Below are 26,510 nucleotides of genomic sequence, written 5' to 3'. Positions count from 1 at the left end.
GTTATTTATTATTATCATATTATTATTATTGTTATTATTATTGTTATTGTTATTGTTATTGTTCATATTTTGGGGCAAAAACAAAACTGTTGTGATTTTAAAATATTGGTGGTTTGTTTGGACTTTTACTGACATGAAACCTTCTAAATGCGGCATGTTTTTAATTCAGAGTTTCAAATTGTTCGAATTTCAATTTTGTTTTTATTTACCAGAGGCAGCTAGTTTTGTCTTTACTCAAACATGTATAACAATACACACACACACACACACACACACACACCACCAACATGTGGTTCTTGTTTTGGATTATGGTCTGGTTTTCTCTAACTCATCAAGCAGGCCAAATTGGGAATAGTGGAGCAATATCTAGAAATGCACCAATTAACTCACGGGTTGCTCTCGTACCCCTGTGTACCCCCCCAACCAGAAGGCATCCGAATCCCCCAGGGCTCATGCCTCGGCGATTTTTGGCCCGGCGCCTGGCCAACGCCGGCTTTGCTCGCGGCCCAGAGGTCACCGGGTCACTCGGTGCGAGAGGCGGCCTGATCGAGTCCACATGTTTTCCTTAACCAAGAGTTGACGAATGAACATAAACCCGATCTGTTTTCACAGAGGACGGAGCTTCGACGTGGTGTCGGGTGGGCTTCCATATTTCTGACGATCCTATAAACAAAGTTATCGCAGCGATAGCACGTCTCTCCTATTCTTCATCCTCTCTCCGTCTTTCTCTCCTTCCCTCCTTTATGTGTTCCTGGCGTGAAGCTCGGGGGAGGCGACCACGTGCAGCGCCCTTACGAATGCTCCCAGATGTACTTAGGAGAAGCTCGGGCGCCCTTTTAGCCCCGCTGAAATATGAGCACTTTATCTGATCTCATTTGTGATGCAGTGTACAGAGAAGAGAGAGAGAGAAAGCGAGAGAGGAAAGGAAAGGAGGGGGAAAGGGTGCTTTTGTGTGTTTTTCCACAAAGCTTCTCCTTGTGCCATTTCGCACCATCCATTGATGGATTGGTTGACACTTTGAATTGCAGATATCTGATCCTCCGCGGCTCGGTGCATGCGCGTGGACGCGGGCCAGAAAGCCGAGGAACCGAACGCATCCGAGTCGTTTGATTAGTCGTGGCAGAAAGCTCAGAAGCCGAGATTAATATTTTAGCATCAGTCCCTACATGAAAGGGCTTTGATGAATTTCAGATGAACGACCCGCTGCATCCGGGTTTACTCGACGCATTTCTAATCCGAGCGTGTGATTTTGTTCCCCTCGCATAAATCCCTTTTAAAAATCCAGCGTTTGTTTCGTTTGACTTCTTGGCACTAGAGTGCATTCGTTGGAATCAAATGATCGGCTGTAGCTTTTGTTTGGAAGTGAAACAAAGAGAAAGGGAATCTGGTGATATGATCAGTAAACATATGGTTGTTAAATATATGTATATATATATATATTTTTACAGCTGGGTGGCAACAGGAAACCGTGTGAAAATGCACGGCAGGCGCGAATCGGCCCTGTCTGTTTGCTGAGGAGTGAATTTTGATGTAGGGTGTGAAAACCCTCATGATCCGGTGTGCCAGGCGCCAGTGTAGAATACAGACAATTAGACATGCTGAATGTTGTTTATATGTGCCGGCTCATAACTTACTCCGAAATCATCTACATGTACGTTTGTCACATGCCCTGAAAACCGACTTCTCATTTATAGCTTATATATATTATAGTTTGGGACATCTGCAAAATAGCAACCATTGTGTAGTAAGTTATTAGGCGGACAGAACCCATCTTGCCTGTTGCAAACTAGTCCTTTATCAGCTGTTGTAAAAAGCGCAGAAACGGCAGATTTGTTCCATAAAAACTAAATAGGAAGTCGTAACTCGGTGCTTCAGATGTTGGACTTCTGGTCTGAAGGTTAGGAGTTCAAATCCCAGCACCACCAAGCTGCCACTGTTCCCTTGATCAGGCCATTAATCCTCAGCTGTTTAGGATAAAGTTGTCTGCCAAATGCCGTGTGACTGTATTAGCTAGTTTCCCCTGACTGATAATCCCGACCAATCAGATTCGCTGTAGTATAAAAGCATGGTCGTTTTTTATTATTATTTATATATAAATTGTATTAATGGCAGCCTAATTTGTGTTATTTTCCTCGTTGCAGTCCCCAAGAACCCGATTCCTCCTTCGTCCCCATCCCGATTGTGGCGCCGCTCCATGCAATCTCCGTACCAGCTCCCTCACCCCCTGCCCCCACTGCCCGTCCGGAAGGGGGTGCGGGGCCGCCGGCCCAAGAGCCAGACCATTGCCATGCTCAAGGCCATCCAGAACGGCCAGACGCAGTTGCAGGACAGCACAAACAAGAGCGCCGAGCCTGAGCACCTGGAGCCCAGGCTGCACAAAAAGAGAGGACCCAAACCTGGCAGCAAGGTCCGAGTCCCAGGGCGGTTACCTCATTAGCACACTGTTGCTAATGAGGTTTATTTACACTGTTAGAGTAAATAAACCATGTCCAAAAGAAGGAATGCAAACTTTCAACCGCATTTCTTTACTTTTAATTATTGTTGTAATAATATCTTAGTAATATGATGATAACATTATACAGGCCACTATGCTGCATGCAATAATAAAGGTGTACAAGGTGTTTAATAAATTTGCACATGACACATTACAGACCAGACAGCGGGACACAAAAGGACGTACTGTGAATCAAATTATTTCATTATAATAATAAAAAGAGCAGGAGGGTTCAAGCACAGCAATGGCTACAGTACGTCTTTGCTGTTTCTGTAGGTTCTCAAAGAGGAAGTGAAACGAGCGCACTGTTTTGCTTAGCCTCATGCTACTGAGAGTCAATGTTGCTTGGCATTTCAGGAGGAATTACCCAAATGCAATGTTTATTCACCGTAAAGAATCAGTTCCTTCTGAGCGCTTCATTAACCACCGCTCAGGAGGCCTAGAAGGCTAAGGGTTCTAATTTAAACTGCAGCTCAGTGACAGCCAGGCCTTTGTCTGAAATTATTGACTTTTTTTTTTATTTCCTGCGTTTTTCCAGAGGAAACCAAGAGTTCTTCCTCCTCTCTCCAGCCCGTCTTTGTCCTCATCTGTCTCAGATGGCCGACTCTCCAGTCTACAAATGACCAAAGACCCTGGAGTGTTATCCACAGGTAAGGTCTTGTCCATTTACACTAATGCTGAGACTTATCTATAACTATATATATATATATATATATATATATACACACACACCATTATAACATTATGAGCACTGATTTTCTATTAATCATGACAGCTGTTAGTGGGTGGGATATTTTAGGCAGCGAGAGAACATTTTGTTTACAAACTTAATGTGTTAGAATCAAGAAAACGGTTGAGCGAAAGGATCTAAACGAGTTTGACAGCGGCTAGACGACTGGGTCAGAGTGTTTTCAAAACCGCAGCTCTTGTCGGATGTTTCCGGTGTGCAGTGGTCAGTATCGGTTGAAAGGGCTCCAAGGAAGAACAGTGGTGAACCGGCGCCAGGGTCACGGTCGGCCGAGGCTCAGTGATGCACGTGGGGAGCGAAGGCTGGTCCGTGTGGTCCGATCCAACAGACGAGCTCCTGTAGCTCAAACTGCTGAAGAAGTTAATATTGTTAATGCCCGACGGGTCAGAACGGTTTGGGCAGCAAAAGGGGGACCAACACAGTATTAGGCAGGTGGTCATAAAGTTATGCCTGATCTAAACAACACTAAACATTTGTTTTAACTGATGCGCCAAATCTTGAATCATGCCTCAAAATCCGGCAAGGTGCACACATCCGGCAATTAAAACCGTCCGTGTGGAAACACGGCAAAAGTTCTGTTTGGTGTCCCTCTGACTTTTAAATGACATAACACCACAATAACTTTAAAACATTTACACAAATCATTTGTCTTCATTCTCTATGTTGAGTCTGGTTTCACTAAAAATAAACATACATTTGCATAAAGTATCCATATTCATCCATGTTGATTAGAGAATTCAAAACTTGAATAGTATTAATTGAAGAACAGATAAAAATGTGCAAGTAAGTTGCGATTAATCGCATAAAGTTAATCCGTGAGAATCATACGTTTAAATATTTGAAACGATTGACAGCCGATATGAAAAGAAACGAGCTTACTCAGGAATTGGCATGCTGATGGAGAAATCGGTGGAGAATTGTGGAGCTCAATTTGGTTGAAAATGTAAATAAAAAAAAATTCCCGGAGATGTCGAACCATAAAATATTATTTTCCCTGATTGTCAAATCGAACTGAGAAACAAATCACCCCCTGGCTCTTCTCCCATGACCCCGTCTTGAGACCCACTGACGTGTAAAGGAGCGGCTGTGCTCCATTGGTTTTCTTATTAATATGTATGTACATTAACGCTCAATCTTGTATAGCAGTTTGTATGCAGCACAGCGTGTGTATCGCCGTGGATATAACTGTGTATGTATGTAATCATGTAATGCATTATGTATGTTGTGTTATACATTCGGTAGGATGAGTATAATGAGTGAAGAGAAAAACGATTTAGATTTTGGAATTCTGTTAAATATGTATTAAAAAAAAAAATGGATTTGGTGTGTTTGGTTGGTTTTTACGGGCAACCAGTTCACTGTATCTCCCCGGGTTTATAAGATGAAATGGTTTTGACATCAGAAGCATTATCACACCAGAGCCGCCATCGCCAATACACTCCCGTGTGAATCGATTTGACCTTTTAGGTCATCACACATCGACAAACTTGTGTCGCCGCTTCTGAGACAAGTGACGCCGATGTGGCAGAGAGAATCCGGTAAATATCCAAAATAAAACATCGTTCGGAATCAGATAATAAATCAAACGGAAATAATGTAAGTTATGTATTCATTCTTTGCGGCCCGGTACCAATTGACCCACTTGGGGGCCCGTTGGGGACCTCTGACTTAGAGGACAAAACGGATACCTTGTTACAGCCGGTCTTTCTCTTTCTGCAGTGTGTGTGTACGTGAACAAGCACGGCGAGTGTGGCCCGCACCTGGACCGCAAGCTGATGCTGCAGCTGCCGGATCATTTCGGGCCCGGCCCGGTGAACACTGTGCTGCAGCACGCCGTGCAGGCATGCGTGGATTGCGCGTACCAGCCCAAAACTCTCTTCGGCTTCCTGCAGTCGCAGTCAGACGGCGGTGAGATCATCAGAGGTAAGTGTGTGTGTGTTTGTGAATGAAACCCAAAATGAAATCGAAAGATTCCTAATATAGTTTCACAAGCCAAAATTCAATAACTTCTCTGTGTATTCTAAATGCCCGTGCTTATACACCGCCAAGCCTGTGTGTGTGTGTGTATGAAATATAACTTTTCTAGATCAAATTGATTCTGCCGATATGAGATTTGGAAAGCTTGCGTGTCCGTCTGAATTAATACGAGAAAAATCGTATCAAGAAAATCTGCTCAGTGTGTTTGTGAAAGGAAGCCTGTCTGGGCAGCGCTGATGGTAATCAAGACTGACATTGTGTGTAACCTGGTTAGGAGCATTAGAGTGGGCCTCCTCTCAGGGGGAGCATATACGTGGGTGTGGGTGGGTGTGTATGTGTGTGTGTGTGTGTGTTGGTGCGGCCATCTGTTGTGATGGTCTGCTTCCTTAATTTAGCCAAATCCTTACAATTCGACACCGGCAAAAGCGACAAAGGAATCTCCCCTTGTATCCACGAAAACGCACAAGAGGACGGCTGCTGAAACCATACACGCATCTCCACTCGAAAGTTCGATCCGAGGTTTGATGTTAGTTCGCATGCAAATCAAGGCTCCACAGATTGATCCAGCTCGGTAACATTCAAATTACATTCGCAGGGAAAACGTATTTGCATGCAGGCAGTGTCGTGGCCCCTCGAACAGCCGGTCCCCGGTTTAACCCTGAGCTCGGGTTAAACGTCTGGCCAGAGTCTCACGTTCATGTATGGGACCTCAAACTATTGTCCAATTTGTTGATTGGCTGAGAGAAATTACCCACAGGGGTAAAAAAGTGTGTGCGGAGTACCCTGAGATTGACCCAGGGGTATTTTAGGATAGACTTGGGATCTACTGCAGCTGAGACCAAGATAAAGCGCTTAATCAAAGCGAGTATTTGAATGGGACTGTATCATGTCCTTATGCAAATGATATTGTAAGAAACAGGGAGTAGTAGTGACTCTAGCGTGTGTGTAGGTGCTTGAAATTTGTAGACCGTTTTGCTGTTCACACCATGGCGCCCAATGGGTCATGATACACAGTGAATGGAAAGAAATGTTCTGCATCCAAGCAAAAAGTGCAACCTTAATATTTCCTATACGGGCAGATCAGGCAAATCAGTAGCGGTCAGTGATGGACAAAGTACACAATGTACTTGAGTTTAAGTAGAGACACAGTAGGTAAAATATTACTTCAGTAAACGTGCTCCCTTTAAACTTTCACTTGTCCAAAGTACTATGCTGTAACATGGTTATAATGTTCCTACTATCATTTTTGCTTAATCTACTCATTTTATGTGAAAAGACCAACGTTACTCTTAGCACACCAATCTGTTAATCCAATGATATTAATGAGTCAAACACTGAAATCTATTCAATTTATCATGAGCCCAATATCTTGAAAAAACTAAATCCCGCAAATAAGGCCAAGGGTGTCGTGCTGAGTCAGGAGTTTCTTCCATCGTTCAAAAGTTGAAAAAGAGACCCTGATTATCGTCTTGCTGCATGTTGGAACAGTTTTTATCCACTCGATTTGGCAAAAAATTACATTTTTTGTTAAATAAATGTTTTGTATGTAAGGCCGTAGAAAAGAAACACACCTTGACCGGCTGTTAAAAAACAACCGCTTTAACCAGATACTTAATGCTATTCGATGTGATAAAGGAGTCCAGTGCATCCAGTGCATGCGTTCCCATTTCCATTCAGTCCTGTATAACTTTTCACATTGTATTTTCCCAGTTCGCTCCGAGGGAGGGATCCATTACGTCAAGTTACCTCGAGCCTCAAGCGCTTCGTTCGTGCTGCGCTTCCTCGAGACACTGTGCCACCATTTGCAGTCGGACAACCTGTTCAGCAGCCAGCCGTTCAGCCCCCTCACCGCTAACGCACACAACGCCTACGACAGGAGCAAGTCAGGTACGTGAAGATGCGCACGGGAGAGACTGAGGCAGCATGATGACGGTATTTTTGTTTGCTAACTAACCTAACGTGTAGTATGTGGACACAAGTATTGGTACCCAAACTCACCAGAAAGTTGAAGGTGCACAATTGTGTGGAGGAAGGTATTGGATAAAATTTTCTCTTAGGGGACCCAAACCTGACAACACCCAGAACATTTATTTCATTCTGCGATCGTTAAAATATTAAGATAAATTAAAAAAAAAAGAACAATTAATCCACGTACGGATCACAGATTAGTAACTTTACAACCCCCTTGTGGCTGAAGGACCACAAATCTCCACAACCACACTACAAATTATGGGTGGAACATCTTCCCAGAAGAGTGGAGTTTATAGTAAGAGCAAATGGGACAATACATTCTAATCAGGTGTCCACAAAGTTTTGAAAAACCTCAACTTCGGACTCGTCATTTTGCTTAAAGTTAGAAACATCAATTCTTCTATTTTCTGTCTCGCAGTGAAGGAAGAGAGCTCGGAAGCAGTATCTATAGTGCGAGGCAGCAGACGCTTCACAAGAGACTCCTCCTCCTCCTACAGCACTCCGACTCCTACAAACCCACCCAGAACAGACACACACCCTTCAGAAGGTATTTCCCGGCATCACAGTGTCTTCATTCTTTAGATTGGTTGGAAGTTTGTTTGTTTAGACATTGGTCATTGTTTGTTCGTTTTTTGTTTTTTTCATTCTTGAAAAATTCCACAGACGTTTCCTCGTATTACTGCTGCAATCGTACATGTAGCGATTTTGCGAACAGTTTTATACTACGTAGAGACGCAGCTTAACAAAGAGCCGAGGGAGCGAATTTTTTTTGGGCTCACACCCCGGTGCATTAGCATTTAAGTTAATTGCTGTGATAGAAGGGTTTCCTGCTGCTGCAGCTGAAAAGCCCATGGCGAGAGTTCGCCGTCTCTCTGCTTTCCCTCATTAAGCGTCGAGCGCTTCAGCATTCATCCGCTTCGAATCCCTCGCGCAGCCCCCTGATGCTTAATTAACGCGCCCGCATTGCTACCTAATTAAGTGCCGCAGACGGTGTAAGACCTTTGACAGCCTTTGGTTTGGTTCGATTTGGCTAATAATAGTGAGAATAAAAAATAAATTAATAATAAAAAAAAAACAGGAAATGAGCCCTATTGTTCTTACCAAACTATAATTGTTCACTGAAGTCTCCTTGTTACTGTGAAGCAATAGCAAGAAAGTGAGTACGTAGTTATGTCCGGCTTTATTCCTGCAGAAACAGACCCCTCGGAAAACGGCGTCTCTGCCGATCAGCATTTTCCCGAGGAGCCCATGGACACGGCGCCGTCTCGGCCTCCGGCGCCGCGCGCTACAAACGAACATCGGAGTCCGGCTGCGAACAGTCCGCAATACACTCCTCAACCCCCTCTGCGCCGGGTCAACTCCAACCCATCGGAGATGGCCACCACACGCATGCTCAGACGAGTGGAAGGTACGCTATGTAAGAAAGCTTGGATTTACAAACATTTCCTGTACAGACATGAATCAAGCTGCGTGTGTGTATGCGTAGTGCCTTGTGATAGTATTCAATATTCTATTATTGAAGCCATTTTCATGTAAAACCAATGCAGGCTTCATATGGCATTTTTTAATTAGTTTCAAAATAAGTGGTACAATATTGATTGTGTGTGTGTGTTTGTTCAGCTGCCAGCTCTACCACCGGTCCAGATCACCAGACAGCTGAGCGAGAGACGTCCAACCGAAGCCCGTCCTCGTGGAGTATAGAGGAAGTGATGCAGTTTGTCCGGGACGCAGACCCTCAGGCCCTCGCACCTCATGCCGAGCTCTTCAGGAAGCACGTAGGCGGTTTTCTGCACACGATCTAAAATAGCTAGAATTTACTGGCCCATCGCTTTTCTTTTCAAAAGCTGCGCCAATGCACAATTTTCAAATTCGCTTTTGGGTGTTTTGTGCTTGCAGGAGATCGACGGCAAGGCGTTAATGCTGCTGCGAAGTGACATGATCATGAAGTACATGGGCCTGAAGCTGGGTCCTGCTCTCAAACTGTGCCACCATATTGAAAAACTTAAACAGGGCAAACCGTAACTGGTGGCGCTCCAGCACAGCGCAACGTCCTCCAGCAGGGGGCGCCCGAGTGCAAGTCCCCCTCGCAGTCAGAACAAACGGATTCGCTCCAGCTCCGGTCGAGATGTGGACCACAATCATAAAAACGAAGCAAACCGTTCAAGAGAGCCATAATCGTTTTTTAGACAGCACGGGGTCCTAAACGCCCCTCTCACTACACCAATTCTATACAGGATTCATTTTAGACGCGAAAGCGGGTGAAACTGTGCCGCTACCGACCTCAGCACCTCCTTTTGTGAGCAGGAAACAATGCAGGAACTATTCAGCAGCTGGACTAAGCTGAATTCCCAAAGGATTTTCTTTGTTCGCGTAACAGAACCACGCCGACGCCGTACTCTCTCTCTCCCATTCAATTTCAATACCGATTTCAATATTGCACAGAATGTGATGGACCATCATGTATTAATTACAAAAATCCGTCGCACAATTCTGATAAAACAACCACTAATCCAATCGCTATCATAATTTGAGCGACGTTTTTCGACCGATAAGAAATACATTTATTGCGACGTCACAACAAAATCTTTGGCAGCTATCCATTTTTCCATCATCCAATATAGTATCAAATATCGTATAAATTCCAGGGTGTTCGCACAAATCAATTATACTAGAAGGATTGCTTGTTTTTTTTGTATTTTTATTTATTACTCCTCAGGATGCCAGGTTTTTTCTAGCTAGTCATTAATATGGCTTATAATAATTTTTGTTTGGATAAATCAAAATTGTTAATTCTACAATATACACACTGTTTTATATACGGGTTAAAGGTTGTGAAAGACGTCTGTAGGTTCAGCTCTTATGCAAGAGCTCTTGGTTGACCCATGGACATTTTTTTAATAGCATATTACATAAAATTAATTCATACGTTGATTAAGAACAAACACACGCGCAAAAAAATCCAAGTGATCTCTCGCTTTATTTGTGTTGTTTGCATAAGGTTTCATGTTTCTGTGTTTCGATGCTATTTTAATCTTAATAAGCACAATGCTGCTTTAAGATAAAAAAAAAAAAAATTTTGTATACTTGTATATGCGTGGTGTTAGTTTTTTAGCGCATCCCATGACCTTTCTGTTCTCAGGTTCAAGTTTTGTATACTTTTCTACAATACAATTATGGTCACATTTCTTTTATTATATATTTTGCTGGAATAAAACTTGAAAAGAGGGTTTATTAGACCTCATTGAAAAGTATAGCCATTTCCAGTACCCCCCTTTTAAAAAAAAATAAAAATGTCTAAATTATACTGTTTATATTGTTTGCTTCTTAAATAGCTAATGTGGACAATATTTTACTAGACACCTGATTGGTGTTATAATAACCTCCACTCTTCAGGGAAGATGTTCCAAGAGATTTTGAAGTGTGGGTTGTGGAGATTTGTGTTCATCTAGCCACAAGGGTGTTCGTAAAAAATAAGTCAGTGCTCCAGTTCATCATGTTCAATAGAGGGTTGAGTTAAAGCTCTGTAGCAGGCCATGTTAGCCGTATCTTCATATAGTTAGCTTTGTGCACAGTGGCATTGTCAAGTTAAGTCTTGAAGTTGAATTGAAGGGAAAATCTAATTTTACCGTATCCAAATATATTTGGTACCTTTGACTTTGTGGTAAATGTTTGGGAAAGAAATACACATGACTGGAAAAGCCAGGTGTCCCAATACTTTTGTAAACACAGTGCATATCGGTGCAATAGGTTTTAATCCTTTGCATTCGCCGTGGATCATCTCTAAGTTGAAAAATACCCATTGGCAGATTCATTTATTCAGGACATTTGGTAAAAACCTGTTCTTATCTTAGTATACAATGAATAAATCCGTTCCTATGACTGAGCCTCGATAGTCTGTATTCCTAATCCTAATGGAAAATTTAAGTACTTGCACAAAAATTCCAACGCAATATCAGATCACAGAAAGGGATGCAATGCCAAGATGCATCTAACTGCTAGAAAAAAAAACCCCACACAATCACATGGTGTATTGTAAGTATAGTATATCCATATTGAGTATACTTGATTTCCCTTCCTTTCAGAGTTTCATTGAAAAAGTGCCGTTGCTGTTCATGGGTGGATCATGAGGACTGAGGTCTTAAAATGAGCAGATATGGCGGATCTGAGATCAATGCCTGATCAGACTATCAACAATGCAACCAGGTTGGAAATTATCCAGCATTTTGAGCTCAAGTTCTAAACAATATCTCAATCATAAATCTACTTTTTAGGAAGAAATGTTGAACGCTTTTTCTTGATCGATGCTTGATTGCTTGTATTGTGAGAATTTACTCTTTTGCTTGACACCCCTGTTCTGTAACATTGCTCCTGTGTCAGGTTTAATGCCGGAACTGTTTTGTGCCTCTTTGTGTTTCATTGAAGGGAAATTCTAATGCAACACATCCTATACAAAAGGCTAATAGTCAGGTGTCCACAAACATTTGACAAAATAGTTCCAGTTATGACTTCCATTGTAGAGAATTTGGAAACAATTGATGCCATTAACGGTCACAAATCATTTTTAAAAGCGGATCAGATCTAAGAAGATTTTGAGAGTTTGAGCGTTTTTATTGGACCTTTCCTTTCAAGACGTTACACTCCAGCTAAAAGACCCATCATGGCCAGAACACCTAATATTACATTTCTCATTAGCATCTAGTCCATGTATGAATTAAACACAAATGCTCGGCTAACGTTTTCGTTTATTTTCGTGCGATTTCATACTGGCGTCGTTTGTGATGTTTAGTTTCGGGGTTTGTAGGAACTCGTAGCTACGTTAACTCGTCATTTCTACATGGTCTTGGGAAACCGAAAGAGTCGTAAAGCTTGGCTCATCGGAGCATCATTTCCTCGCTGCGCTTGTCGTTTTGCATGCGTTGTTAGCCAACGACTCGACGCCGTCAATAACTGCCTGTAAATTTGGCGTTCGCTTAAATCCTTGGAATACAAACGCGTCTGACAGCATGAAATTCCGCTCGATGGCCCTAAAATACACTCAGCGGCCTGCCAAGAAGTCTGAAATAAATAGTGGCCGTAAAAGAAAAGCCTTTTAAATGGTAATTTGGAGCTGGAAAGTCGACAAGGTCGCCTGCTGACTCTGTGCCCAAAATGATTTGTACGAGCCGAGGAGTAACTGTGTCATAAAGCAGAGACTGAAACGAGTCAGCATTTCCAAACACGCCAAGTACCTGCCAAGGTGACATTTATTTACAGCCTTCCTCAGTCCGTTCTCAAAAATATCTCCGGGATCCGATTCTGCCTCGGCATAGAAAAAAAAAAAGGGCAGCATACTGAGACAATCAATACAACCCATAAAGTACCTATACACCGATTTGATCCGAAGCTTGTTATATCCATTTATTTTTCCATTTCACACTGCGGAACATCCTCGAAACAGCTTCATGTTATCAGCCACTATTAACAGTCATTCCCTCACTTTCAAAAGATTCATTTGATATTTTATCCGATGGAAAAAAATAACCCGGAATATCCCAGCATGATTTCCAACTTCTGATTGGGTGGTCCTGATCCTACATCCAAACCCAAAGCTCCACAGCAGCACCATAGTTTTTCCACCCTTTTCCTCACACTACATTTAGTTCAACACCCTTACAATCTTTAGCTCCATTCTAGCTTCTTGTTGTGCAGCAGCTAACCAATGCTTGTAAACAGACATCACATTTTATTACACTTTATTCTTTATTTACTTGATTTGCTGTGTGACATATGTGTTTTTTTTAAGCCTATTAGCAAGCCTAGTGCTGCATGTGTCTGTAGCGATGCTGCCATTAGCACATCAGAGGCTACGGCTAATTTAAATTTACCCTCCACAAGCACTGCTCCTCCTCACTCCTTAATAAGTGCCCCAAAGCAAACCCATCTCGTGGCTGTTTCAGCCCCAGTGCAGGCGGTTAGCGATTTCTATAACGACGTGTCACCCAAGCCAAGATTAGCTTATTGCCCAAAGCGTGCTTTCGGTAACGTACGCCGCTCATTTAATCCTTCATGGACGCGCACACGACCATGGATGGAGACCTGGGATTTGGTGTGTCTTCAGCATCATGTGAGAGTTCATGTTGCATAAAAGAAAGAGAAAATTTGAGATATTGGCCTATGAGGAATCCATAACAAATACTTGACAGATATGAATTTGTAAGAATTGTTGCCAAGGGAAATAGGAGACTAATTCTGTAGATAGATGGATAGACAGAACAATAGCTAGAGAGAAAAAGGCAAAAATATAACTGAAAAACAATAGGTTCAGATTGCTGTTGGTTATAAAATAATAAAGGAAAAAAAAAGATTCATTTGCTTTATAAAAAATTGTCAAAAATGGAAAAGCAGTTACAGTGAGGAAAATAAGTATTTGAACACCCTGCTATTTTGCAAGTTCTCCCACTTAGAAATCATTGAGGGGTCAATCCAGAAATCACAATATATGATTTTTAAACTATTTATTTGTATGATAAAGCTGTAAATAAGTATTTAAACACCTGTCTATCAGCTAGAATTCTGACCCTCAAAGACCTGTTAGTCTGCCTTTAAAATGTCCACCTCCACTACATTTATTATCCTAAATTAGATGAACCTGTTTGAGGTCGTTAGCTGCATAAAGACACCTGTCCACTCCATACAATCAGTAAGAATCCAACTACTAACATGGCCAAGACCAAAGAGCTGTCCAAAGACACTAGAGACAAAATTGTACACCTCCACAAGGCTGGAAAGGGCTACGGGGAAATTGCCAAGCAGCTTGGTGAAAAAAGGTCCACTGTTGGAGCAATCATTAGAAAATGGAAGAAGCTAAACATGACTGTCAATCTCCCTCGGAATGGGGCTCCATGCAAGATCTCACCTCGTGGGGTCTCAATGATCCTAAGGAAGGTGAAAAATCAGCCCAGAACTACACGGGAGGAACTGGTCAATGACCTGAAAAGAGCTGGGACCACCGTTTCCAAGGTTACTGTTGGTAATACACTAAGGCGTCATGGTTTGAAATCATGCATGGCACGGAAGGTTCCCCTGCTTAAACCAGCACATGTCCAGGCATGTCTTAAGTTTGCCAATGACCATTTGGATGATCCAGAGGAGTCATGGGAGAAAGTCATGTGGTCAGATGAGACCAAAATAGAACTTTTGGGTCATAATTCCACTAAACGTGTTTGGAGGAAGAAGAATGATGAGTACCATCCAAGAACACCATCCCTACTGTGAAGCATGGGGTGGTAGCATCATGCTTTGGGGTGTTTTTCTGCACATGGGACAGGCGACTGCACTGTATTAAGGAGAGGATGACTGGGGCCATGTATTGTGAGATTTTGGGAACAACCTCCTTCCCTCAGTTAGAGCATTGAAGATGGGTCAAGGCTGGGTCTTCCAACATGACAATGACCGAAGCACACAGCCAGGATAACCAAGGGTGGCTCTGTAAGAAGCTTATCAAGGTTCTGGCGTGGCCTAGCCAGTCTCAGACCTAAACCCAATAGAGAATCTTTGGAGGAGCTCAAACTCCGTGTTTCTCAGCGACAGGCCAGAAACCTGACTGATCTAGAGAAGATCTGTGTGGAGGAGTGGGCCAAAATCCCTCCTGCAGTGTGTGCAAACCTGGTGAAAAACTACAGGAAACGTTTGACCTCTGTAATTGCAAACAAAGGCTACTGTACCAAATATTAACATTGACTTTCTCAGGTGTTCAAATACTTATTTGCAGCTGTATCATACAAATAAATAGTTAAAAAATCATACATTGTGATTTCTGGATTTTTTTATTTTTTTAGATTATGTCTCTCACCGTGGACATGCACCGACGATGACAATTTCAGACCCCTCCATGATTTCTAAGTGGAAGAACTTGCAAAATAGCAGGGTGTTCAAATACTTATTTTCCTCACTGTATATAATGTTCTGATACTGTCCTTGGTTAAGTAATAAATAAATAAAAAGCAAAGAATCGTAATCGTAAAAACTAAAAAAGATCAACAAAAGCGAAAAAAAAATAAACCTTTTATAGAATTATAGGAATTTATATATATTTAAATAGAATTTATAGGAGAGTTCTTCCAAAAAAATAAAATAAAATTAAATAAAATTTTGTATTCTTAGTTTAGGGGTGCCCAAACTTTTCTAAATAAAATGTTGCATTATAGCAAATATTATATTGAAATCAAAGTTGTCATGGTTCCTCAAAATTATGATTTCGTAATAATTCAATGTTAATAAAGGAAAAATGTTACTCTATATTTGGCTTCTAGTTCGAAAGGTTTCAGTTGAGTGAAACATTACAATGAGAAACAATCCAATTTATTGTACAATGGAGTTCAATGCCGATTACTGCTATTTAGTGACCTCTAATGAAATACCACATTTATGGCATGGCAGGACAATTTGAAGGCCCTCATAGAGCCAACGGGCCTCAGTTTGGGCTTCTCCGTTTTAATTTGTGTGGCACATGACTTAGCCATTACCATAGAAATTATAATGACTTCCAGTGAGCACATTAACAGAAACCCACCAGATATAAAATTCACCAATTTATGGTGGAAACAAAATGTATTTGTGCTGTACTGAATCTTACTATTGACATTGGCTTCTTACACATGGTGCATGCTTTATGTCTGCTGAATACAATCAGACAAAGCCAAGGCCCAGACATACACGTTAGTAAATATTAGTATCGCAAGAATTTGGTTCTGGAACAAACGCACTCGACAATTTCATTAATCACCTTCAGCTCTAATGATCACCAGGAGAAAGCAGGCCTGGTTTGGATTACCTCACAGTAAGCAAAGACGCAGGACCGACCTCATGAAAAAAAAGAGCAGGCATTTATTATTTTTAACTAAATCCTTACTCTGTTCTGTACTGTGATCTCAAAGCGCTGCAAGTCAGTCCAGCAAGGAGACTCGAGTCATATTTCAGAGTCAAGAAACTGTTAATAAACTAATATTTCTTCCTAATGCCATCTCAGGGAGTTTTTCCACGCCGCAGTCGCCACCGGCTCGTTCATCAGGGACAAACTTACACTTATAAAGAACATTTTATTCATTTTTATCACCACATTATCTGTGTAAAGCTGCTTTGAGACAATGTTCATTGTTAAAAGCAGAATACAAATAAAAATGAAATGAATTAATATATATGCGCAAGTCTTCATGCTTAGGTTATGGTTTCTTCACTTTGGTTTTTTGGTTTTTGTCAGGCGTGCACTGGGAAAAAATATGCACCATTTCTTAGATTTAAGATGGAAATTGCGGTAGTCTACCGTCATCTTTGTCAGGATGTTATGAAATACAAACTCTAAAAACAAAGAAAAGCCCAACAGACTCTAGACAACGTACGCTACTGATGACAGAACCTACAACGCATTGACGGGGAAGAAGACGACAATCTTCTATCAAAGAATGTCAGAAATGCACGTTTACTCGTTTTCCCATGTAAAAACTGTGGAAAAAAATTATAATACTTGAAACTTTTTCTTTGCCCAGATATTATGGGCTCGGTTCTTGGTCTATTTGTGAGGAATTCATAATCATAGGAGTCAAACTCCATAAGCAACAACCTCATCTCTTTTCTATTTGTTTATTTATTTATTTACATTTCTTTTTTACTTTGATCTGTGGCATCCCAGTCTGGATGTACACACCTTCTCTGAATTTTTATGTGTATACAATTTGCATGATTTTTTTTATCTGTATTTGGCGATGCAAGTGCTTTCAAGTTGTAGGATAACCGGAGGTTCAGTTGTTGGATCCTTCATTCACAAAACTCAACTCGTGCACACCTAGTGGTCAGGATTATAATAGCACTTAATCACAGAGGCTGCTTGAACACCATTTAGTAATATATCAGTGTTTCTATAAGAATCAGGCATAGAACTTTAACATCAACTCGCTTTTGACTCGAGCTCAGACCCAGTGCTGTATCTGTAGCAGTGGATACAATCAGCATTTGGTTCTCTGCTTCAGTTTCCTGATCAAGTTCCTCTTTAATGAGCTGAATATGCCATATAAGCAACTTAATATCCTCCGTATGAAAAGCCACCAAGCCAAGAGCAGAGACGCTAAAATGAATTAAAGAGAATCATGAGTGAAAAACGATCCTCTTAGGTGGCTCTAAGGAGAAAAGAACTTTATTGGGCTTATAAATTTAGTTCTTTCTCATATTGCGGTTATTGATATACGGTGCATCGGTCATGAGATCTTTGTTATGGAAGGCAAATGTTCAGGGAAATCTTTGTAAAACCAGGAAATGCCAAATGTTAGAGGTTTTACCATGCTTCAGATTGGATCTTTTGAATTATGTGCATGATCTCTAAAAGGTGTAAGAAATATAGGCACAATAGGTTACAATTTTTCTTGTATTTTGCTAACATTTGAATATACACTATTCAAGTATTTTACTTGTTTTGTTCATTGTAGTAATCAGTGTGTATATTTGACCGAAATTTCGCCAGCGTGCCAATTTACCATAATGGAATACAGATTAAGATCTCAAGTTCTCCCCTTTAAGGGAGTGGGGGATGGTTATGCATGTGGAGTTACAAAGAAATTGGCAATAGCGACATCACGCTGTTATTAGATTTCGGTGGAAAAGTTTGCACGGCCTTAGGGAAAGCCTTGCAATTTCGCATGTCACATTGCAAGGTGTTCCATTATTAGGTCAGGCGTCACAAGCGGTCATGGTGTGCGTTACGGTGTTCATTGCCGGACGTAGTTTAAATCTAATCACGTCTAAGCAGCACATCTTTTTCCAGCATCACCCCGTTCTCATCCTAGCAGATGTATTAATTGTCTGATTTAGGGTTTCTGTTTTAACTGTATTTGTTTTTATACAGACAACCTGAATGTCAGGACATTGATGTCTTTCACTTTCATATGATATGATTGGGCAACTCCAAGACACCTGGTTCAATCCGGAGCTCAGGTTAACGTCTATTCAAAGTCTGACACGTTCTCCTCTGGGTTCTCTGGTTTCCCCCAATTTCCCAAATCCGCCAGTATGAAGCTTTTCACATCTAGACCTTACTTAATTAGTTCGTTATACCGAACTGTCCCTAGCGATGGCCTGGCTTTCTTTTCATGATGTGTCCCCATAAATGAAGGACTTCTTAGCAGCTAATAGTCACAAAATACTCCTCTATGTACTACTTGTCCAAAAAACTGACATATTTCAAGTCAAGGGGATCGAATTTGGTACTATAGCTTGGTACATTTTAGTACGAACCAGTACTAAAGATTAGAAAACATACAGGTTGGTTTCCCTAAAAAAATCTATTTGCATAATTGTATTAAAATATTTAAATCAATTTATTTAAAAAGCAATAAAATGGCTCAAATCCAATCACAATCTCCATTCTCTGTAGAGTTTGTTTATGAAATATTGATATTCAGGGTTTAACGCACTCCATATACCCTGCTCACCTACAAGTTTCAGACCTGATCCTCATTTAATAATCTTTATATATCAGATTGGAATGAATAAAATATTTGTTTACGTGGATGAATAAATCAATCCGAGGTCCTACCTTGTACAACGTGCTTTCATTCCACAGGTCTGATACCGGATTTGGTTTGAGGGGTTTGCCATTGGTGATAAGATGTGCACTCTATGGAAAGCCTTCTCCTGTCATCTGATCTGTTCTGCTCAGGAAGTTCACACTGTTCAGTTGGAGGAGGTAGAAAATCAAAGAATTACAGATGTCCATCTTACACACTGATGGCTTCATTTCCAGTCACCCACGCTGCCTAGATGTATTATGATTGATTGATTGATTGATTGATTGATTGATTTTGCAGGTGTGTTGGGAAGGCACACCAACAACAAGAGCAATAATAACAACAGCAACAACAATCATGACAACAGCAGTGCTATAATTAAAAAAGACAGCAGCAACAACAACACAGATGTACTTGAATAATAGAATGGATACCTTACTGCAAAACTTGCTGGCACTGCTTGTGCTGGCTTCGACTTCATTACTGGCTGCAGCTTTGTCCTTAACTGATGTGAAACACCTGGCATTCAGAAAGATGCGGATTCGCCTTCATGTGGAGTTGCTTCAGGAGTAGACAAATCGCATGGTATACCTTCAATGCCCTGTAGATGGCGATATTGACACTTTTGCAGAAAAAAAGAGCCTGAGCAGATAAAGCTGCATTGCAAATGTAATTGGTAATGGTTGTCAATTAAAATGAAGTGGAGTAAAAAAGTACATATATTGTAGTTGAGTAAAGAGTAATGAAGTACATTTACTCAAATACACCACTGCAAACAACAATAACACCAAAAGTCATAACAACAATAGCAACGACAACAAAACAAAAATAACGACAGCAGCAGCAACAACCGTGCTATAATTTAAACAACAGCAGCAGCAACAATAATAACAACAACAACAACTCTAACAGCAACAGTGCTATAATTTAATTACCAGCAGCAACAACAACAATAGTAATAATCACTTCAGCAACAACAATGTTAATAGAACCCATTCTACAGTTTTATCATTGTTAAGGTGTAGTGATCCCAGATTGGCACTTACTGTGAATGCAGAACTTTTCATGTCATTTTCAGTCCCAGGCCATTGTAGCAAATTGATTATATTAAATACAGTCCAAATACATTCTCATAGTTCTTTAGTTGCTTAGTAACTTCATGAATCAGGTGGATCCAGGAAGAAGAAAGAAACCACTGGTCACTGGAACCACAGGTATTTTTTTATTCAGGTTACCAAAGAAACAATGATAAGAACTCATCAATAAATTTAACTTACATTTATCTTTTATAGTATCAGCACTGCAATAAAAAAACATGCACTGGTTGTACCTCAGAAATCTTCAAATACTGCTTTAAGTTAATATTCCAGTGCAAGTTTTAATAAAAAAAAATTATAAGGACTGACATTTGCAACCCCCATAAAAAAAAAAAATAAACCCAAATAAAATAGAAATGATGCTTAGGATTCAATCCTGTGTAAAGCGATTCGAAGGAATGCAAAAAGACCACATGACATTATACCACTTTGTTCAGCATTACAACCTAAAACCAATCCTGTTTTTTATTTTAGATTGCAGGCAGATTATGATAATGGTGATGTGAAACATTTTTCTCCAGCTATAAATAATTTTTTTATTAAATTAGTTTTCATAACATGATGCACAATATGAGCAATCGGTGTAGACGTGAGTTTCACCAGGCCTTGGTGTATCTCATTATCAGCCACATAATTGAATTCGCTCTGGTGGTTGCGTCGAGGAGTGAGGAATTTGAATGAAGTCATCACGACCTCTTTTTGCTCCTGTCATCCCTAAAAGGATCATTGTTTTCACCGTTTCCTTTAAGACTGGAAAGATCTATTGAGTGTCCTATAGCCTATGGGTCTATGACTGTGGGTCAGAGGGGATGACCATGGAGCAACCCCCATAATTGTCTTGTCTAGCACCTTTTTCGGTTCTCAATGGCCAGTTTTCACTTTCCTGCAACGAGTTGAGAGGTGCTTTGTGGTGGTTCAGCAGAAGGCTGGGTGATTTTAATTTTTTTCTCTGTGAACAGTTACTCACATGGTGAGCTGGATAAAAGCTGGATCATCACCGGCACTGCATAAAATGATTTACAGACATTTTAAACAGCTTGTAAATGCTCCAAATCGTTTCATTCTCCATTTCCAAAGTGAAGAAAAGGATTTTAGGGGTTGCCAAAAAGACTTTATGCTTTACCAAATTCTGACGTTCTTCTACACTGCCCTCTGCTGGCTACATGAAATCAATACATAATATATTCATATAAAATGGACTTCTGATCATTTGTAAGCCCACTGCAGATTCGCTTCAACCACCAACGTGTGCACTTAAGGAGAAAATCCATTCATCGGAAGAACTTATTACTTTTGAACAAAAGTGAACTATACATTTGTAGTGTTGCTGTAATCTTCAGTGGCGTCCGAGATTTCATTTTGTGATGAAATTCTGAGGTAACTTTTCAAACAATTGAAGTTGTCAATGCAATTTCACATGTTACGCTTCCATTGACGTGTTGGTCTGTGTGAGAGATAAATCTTTTAGTCTGTCTAGCTGTCACAAATCCTTACCTGTACACTCCGTTCAAACAGATCGCCATCCAAAACTGTCAGCAGTATAACACTTGTCATCTTCTAGATCACTAACTGGCCAGGTTGATTGCATCTAGCTGCATTGCCTTCTAAGATTTAATTTCAATGCTACTGTGCTGGAGTTCTAATTTCTCTAGCACAAAATGAAGTTTAGAATTTTGAAAATATCTAGTATAATATAATATAAAAGGTATGTAAAATAAAAATGTTCATTCATAATGATGCAGAGATTAAGGATTACCATCTCTATGCAAATTCCAAGCTGCAAACAATCTGCAGACCTACTAAATAAAACTGCATATGTTTTAAAACTTAATAAAGCCACATTACTGAAGTGCACTAATGAAAACTGGTTAAATTCAATGCTATGATTGTGAATCAGTAAACCAGGTGATTTCAAATTCTACGCAATTCAATTAATTTATTTGTATTGCACTTTTAACAATGGACATTGTCTCAAAGCAGTTTTACGAGATAAAGCGGTAATAAAAGAATGTATAGGTTTATCCCTAATGAGCAAACCAGTGGAACAACATGGAAAAAAAACTCCTGGAGATGAAAACTATTAATTCAGTAAATTCAGAAAAGAGTAGAGCCAATAGTTTTAAGAAAATCTGGTAATACTGTATGTCATTGATAAGTACATTTACATAAATTATTTGGGGCTTAGCTTCCTTTTCATGACAATATACTAATCAATCATTCTACTTAACCACCCAAAAAAAAAATTCAATTATTCATCTAACCAACCAACCAACCATTCAGCCAATCAACCAACCAATTAACAACCCAGTCAACCAACCAACCAACCAACCAACCAATTAAACTCTCACCCATCCGATCATTCAAGCATTCAAAACGAACAGTCACCCAACTTGTTTGTTGTGGTCCTTCAGAGATATTTTCATGAATTCCTAAGCTGAGTACTGATAATCAATGGGTAACACTGGATGTTCATGCTGTGTGTGTTTACATACCAACCAACCAACCATCCAAGCAATCAACCAACCAACCAATCATTTTTCCAAACACCAAAATAATCAAAACCCACGATGCCATGATCAGTGTGTAATAACGGATGCCCATACTGAGTATGTTTACATACCAATCAACCAACCGTTCGCCCATTCATTCTACCCACCAGACAACCAATAAACCAACCGACCAATCAACAAATTAACAAATGATCAGTCAATCATCCAATCAAAAAATAAGTACAACCATTTAATTCTTTGAATGCAGTCACATTTATTGGCCTCCTCTATGCACAGTTAATACGCAAAGCCATTCGGGCTTTTAACAAATGGTTTAAATTTACAATGGAAATCGACACAATGTTTACCAAAAAAATAAATACTAGGACAGAGAGAGTTGAACAGCTCAAAAAAATATACAAAGGCATGTAATTAATGTAAACTTTGAGAACATTGTACAAAAAAAAAAAAAAGACAGTGTGTAAGATTCTTTTTGTTTGCTTTGTTAAAAAGAGTATGTACACGTTTATAAAAAAATACAAAAACAGATGCTGAATCTGTGAATGAATCTGACGTGAAGAGATGTGGCATGACGATGCAGACGAGCACAGAGACTTTTCCAGTTTGAACCCATGACCTTTTATCCAGTTTCCGGTTTCTGTGATCCACTTTCATACCTGTATAACCCTTTGGCAAAAGCAAAATGTGCTTCCCCATTTGTGCAGTGTGATATATCAGGTGATATGTATCATCGTTTTTTTTTTTTTATTGGAAAACACAAGTTACAGTGAGTTTTAGTGAGGACATGGAACAACAGTACAGTATGTGTGGATTGCAGATTATTTCCTATGAACACCTTCGAATTGGGTTGGAATGCTGAGGTACTAACATTTCAAAGAAACGTCGAAAAGCAAAAACTTCTCAAGACTTTTGCATTTCATTCCCCTTTTCCGATACAGATGTCAATGCAAAGCCTGAACTTTTTTTTTTTTTAGGATTTCTACAATCCTAAAATACAGCTACCATCTTGAAATAGGAAGAAAACATGGGCAAATACATGTACACTGCTACAATATCTTAAGATTGATGATGTCACGAGTGTTGAAGGTATCTTCTTACATAAGCCAGTTGATGGGATATTAAAAAAAAAAACTGTTATGAAATGACAAATGGCATTTAATCGCAATAAGAACAGAATATGACCTGGGTATAAAATCCGTTTAGAGCACCAAAAACAGCTGAATTACGTTTTTTTGTATTATACAGCAAATATGTAAATTATGCAAGTGTACAACTAATTAGAAATTCTTTTTTTTTTTTTTTTTTACAGTATTTTACCACTGGCTAATACACCCCTGATATGAAATATGTTCAATTATAACCTTTTTAGTTAAATAAAGCTTTATCATTACTCTTTTCTATATTCATTAACAAAATAATTCTCTGGATAAAATATCCCTTAATGAAAAATATCAGATTTTTTTTTTTCCCTAATAAATGTTGCAATCTAATAGAGGATTTTACAGATTTTGTAATTCTATGACCACACACAGATTAAAAGGTACAGTCCATATGATTTCAGTGTTTTGATTTAAAAAAAAAAAAAGAAAGAAACACATGATATTAGACTTGGAAAGAAATTCATGGAATGCATATGAAACATTTTTTTCAGTGAATGTTGTTACTGGAGTAATGTTACAGTATATATATATATATATATATATATATATATATATATATATATATATATATATATATATATAAGTATTGTCAGGACATACATAAAGTATTGTCAGGACATACAGTACATCTTAACTGAACAGTCCAGAAAAAAGGCTGACTTCAAATATTTGTTAGTCACACAACCACATATATATACAAATAATGAGTAAGATGCAGCTACATAAACGTTCTACTTTGATCGCCTTTCTTTTCTGCATCGATCCCCAAGAACCAGCACATATCCGTATCCCCCAAATTCACACATATAATCTAATCTAATTCATTTTATATGTATATATATATATATATATATATATATATATATATATATATATATATATATATATCTTTCTTTATATCAGCAGTGCTTTAACAGATTGTCCAGTTCTTCCACATAATGGATATAAAGCTGAGTCGATACATCCAACAACAATAATAAACAAAAAAGAATCAAATATATCAAGCTTCAACATACTCATCAAATTGATCACCTATTGAACATACAAATACTCAATGATTTGCAAAAGAATTTTCCCTTTAAGTAAATAGGTCCCTTATTGCATGCTGTAAAGAAGATGAAAAAAGGGAGGGAAAGGTGGGAACACCGTGACAGTACTTAGTAGAAAAGACTAATCTTGAAATGGACTGATTCGTAGTACGTCCATCTTCCACTTTTTCGGCACAGTGTAAGCTTGACAAATCTCTCGATTTCTAACGTTTACTGACAGGAAAAAAAAACAAACATCTGATTGAACAACTTTAAGGGTATTCATAGAATACAGAATTCTCAATTTTACTGTTGTAGTCATCTTCGCCTCTACTATTCTATACCTACATAATGTACACAATTACCATAAGTGCATTCAAATGTCAAATAATTTGAACATAATCGTTTTCTGGTAGTGTAAGCTCAAAGCTGGTGTCGAATAAAGGAACTATAGGTTAAAGCAACATGGCAGCCTGTAACGAAAAATATAAACTCACACTATAATGCCATGGGTGACACCATGAGAACTTAACACTCATTTCTATCATACATCAACATTGTACCATTCCTTTGTATACAGGATGTTTAAAGGAATTCTCGTTGCCGTCCTGAAACAAGTGCAAAATATATTTTGCAAGGCTCTGCAAACCAATTTATTTACGCATCAACATTTCGATCATCCGGGAGACTAAATGTCCAGACCTTCAGTTAGCAAGGGCCACAGTGTGATTGTCCTGTGTAGGCCTAAACTGAAGTCCCAATTAGAAATCACAACAATGGGATGGGTATTTGGTACTCCAATAATGTCAACAATGCTACAAACCATATGTGTTAGTACAATTTAATTTCAATATAAACTGATCTTGGGGAAAGTACGATACTTCCTGAGTGAGAATTTATCAGGGTCGTGTCTAATATTTCCGTTTAATTTCGCACCCTACACAGTACTAATCACTTAGTGTGAATGAAATCTGAATGGGGTCGGAAAATGTTTTTTTGTTTCGTGTTTTTTTCCTACATCTACACACTGCTAAAATATACACCCTTTAAATGAAAGGAAAGGCTTTTTTTTTTTTAATCAATATCCACCAAGCATCCACATTATAAAAAAGTAGTACTTGTGGTACCACAATTTCACAAGTTTCAATAGCTTTTGATGGAAATAAAAGCTCATGACTGACCAAAAGTTCACTGAATTCATGGAATACAAAAAAGCTGAAAAAACAGGACTTTTTAAACTTAATTGTAAAATATTAAAATGATAAATCACAAATTTTTTTTTTTTTCATTTCTTACATTTTTTTCATTCATTCAAATTTTTCTGAGGGATTTGTTGTTTTGTCATTGGTTAGAAAACCACACATACCCTTAAACAAAGAATTATACCACTAGGAGGAACGGTCATCATGTGGACTTCCATCAGAGTTTTCGGTTTCTCCTTCAGAGATCGCCTGCATTGGGGCAGTGTATAGCCGGCTGCGAGTACTGTACCTGCTGCTGCTGGCTGCAGGCGGTATCCTTGAACGACCTTGCCTAGAGGCAGCAGACATAGTAAGAGTTTTTGTAGAGAAACCCTCAGAATTTGCCTTGGGATAAGTGCTGGGGAGTGGCTCTGTGCTGGCTGGAAGCTCCTGCATTGGTAAAGGGGGTTCTTCTTGTTGCTTGGAAGCCTCTAGTTCACCTGGAGACTTAGGATTGATAGGGCTCTTAAGAATCTCTGTTGCAGACATGCGGTAACTGGTGTCTGTGCGACTCCCTTTCTTTAGCAGGAGCAACTTAAACTCCTCGTTGGAGGTGCTGGATTTTTTGGCACTCCTATAAATAGGTCCGGGTGCTCTCTGAGAAACCGAAGCAGAAGCTGGAACACTTGCAACGATTGGACACGTCACCGGATGATTGACTGGACCACTGACAGGAGCAACTCCAATACGACCTTTCCCATTGAGATCCCCTGAGTCTTTCCGTCCAAGAACTTTTCTTTTTGATCTAAA

The 26,510-nt window shown here is 39.6% G+C and overlaps 2 protein-coding genes and 1 long non-coding RNA gene across 6 annotated transcripts in view; 1 reads left to right on the top strand and 2 right to left on the bottom strand.

Moving 5' to 3' along the window:
* scml2 (Scm polycomb group protein like 2) overlaps positions 1–10,492 on the top strand; it is a 22,274-nt gene extending 11,782 nt beyond the window's left edge. The window contains exons 7-14 of the mRNA XM_046841078.1: positions 2,142–2,407; positions 3,033–3,144; positions 4,962–5,165; positions 6,930–7,106; positions 7,609–7,737; positions 8,383–8,598; positions 8,811–8,965; positions 9,087–10,492. Of these exons, the coding sequence (XP_046697034.1) occupies positions 2,142–2,407; positions 3,033–3,144; positions 4,962–5,165; positions 6,930–7,106; positions 7,609–7,737; positions 8,383–8,598; positions 8,811–8,965; positions 9,087–9,212 (1,385 nt within the window). The 3' untranslated portion in view covers positions 9,213–10,492. The remainder of the gene's footprint in view (positions 1–2,141; positions 2,408–3,032; positions 3,145–4,961; positions 5,166–6,929; positions 7,107–7,608; positions 7,738–8,382; positions 8,599–8,810; positions 8,966–9,086) is intronic.
* LOC124380217 lies at positions 3,213–19,320 on the bottom strand. Of its 2 annotated transcripts, none has more exons than XR_006924629.1 (3): positions 19,159–19,320; positions 18,754–18,886; positions 3,213–3,593 (listed from the first exon to the last, which is right to left on the bottom strand). It is a non-coding gene; the product is annotated as an uncharacterized LOC124380217 (long non-coding RNA). The 2 variants fall into 2 exon arrangements; XR_006924630.1 differs by having other exon boundaries at positions 3,213–3,590.
* A 6,250-nt stretch (positions 19,321–25,570) lies between these two features.
* nhsb (Nance-Horan syndrome b (congenital cataracts and dental anomalies)) overlaps positions 25,571–26,510 on the bottom strand; it is a 46,123-nt gene continuing 45,183 nt past the window's right edge. For all 3 annotated transcript variants that reach the window (XM_046840751.1, XM_046840753.1, XM_046840752.1), the window contains one exon: positions 25,571–26,505. In XM_046840751.1, coding sequence (XP_046696707.1) covers positions 25,908–26,505 — 598 coding nt within the window. In that variant the 3' untranslated portion in view covers positions 25,571–25,907. The remainder of the gene's footprint in view (positions 26,506–26,510) is intronic.

Source organism: Silurus meridionalis, chromosome 26 (genome assembly GCF_014805685.1).
Source record: "Silurus meridionalis isolate SWU-2019-XX chromosome 26, ASM1480568v1, whole genome shotgun sequence".
Lineage (NCBI taxonomy): Eukaryota > Metazoa > Chordata > Actinopteri > Siluriformes > Siluridae > Silurus > Silurus meridionalis.
Note: the sequence above shows the minus strand (reverse complement) of the source record. Positions and strands in the feature narration are given on the sequence as shown.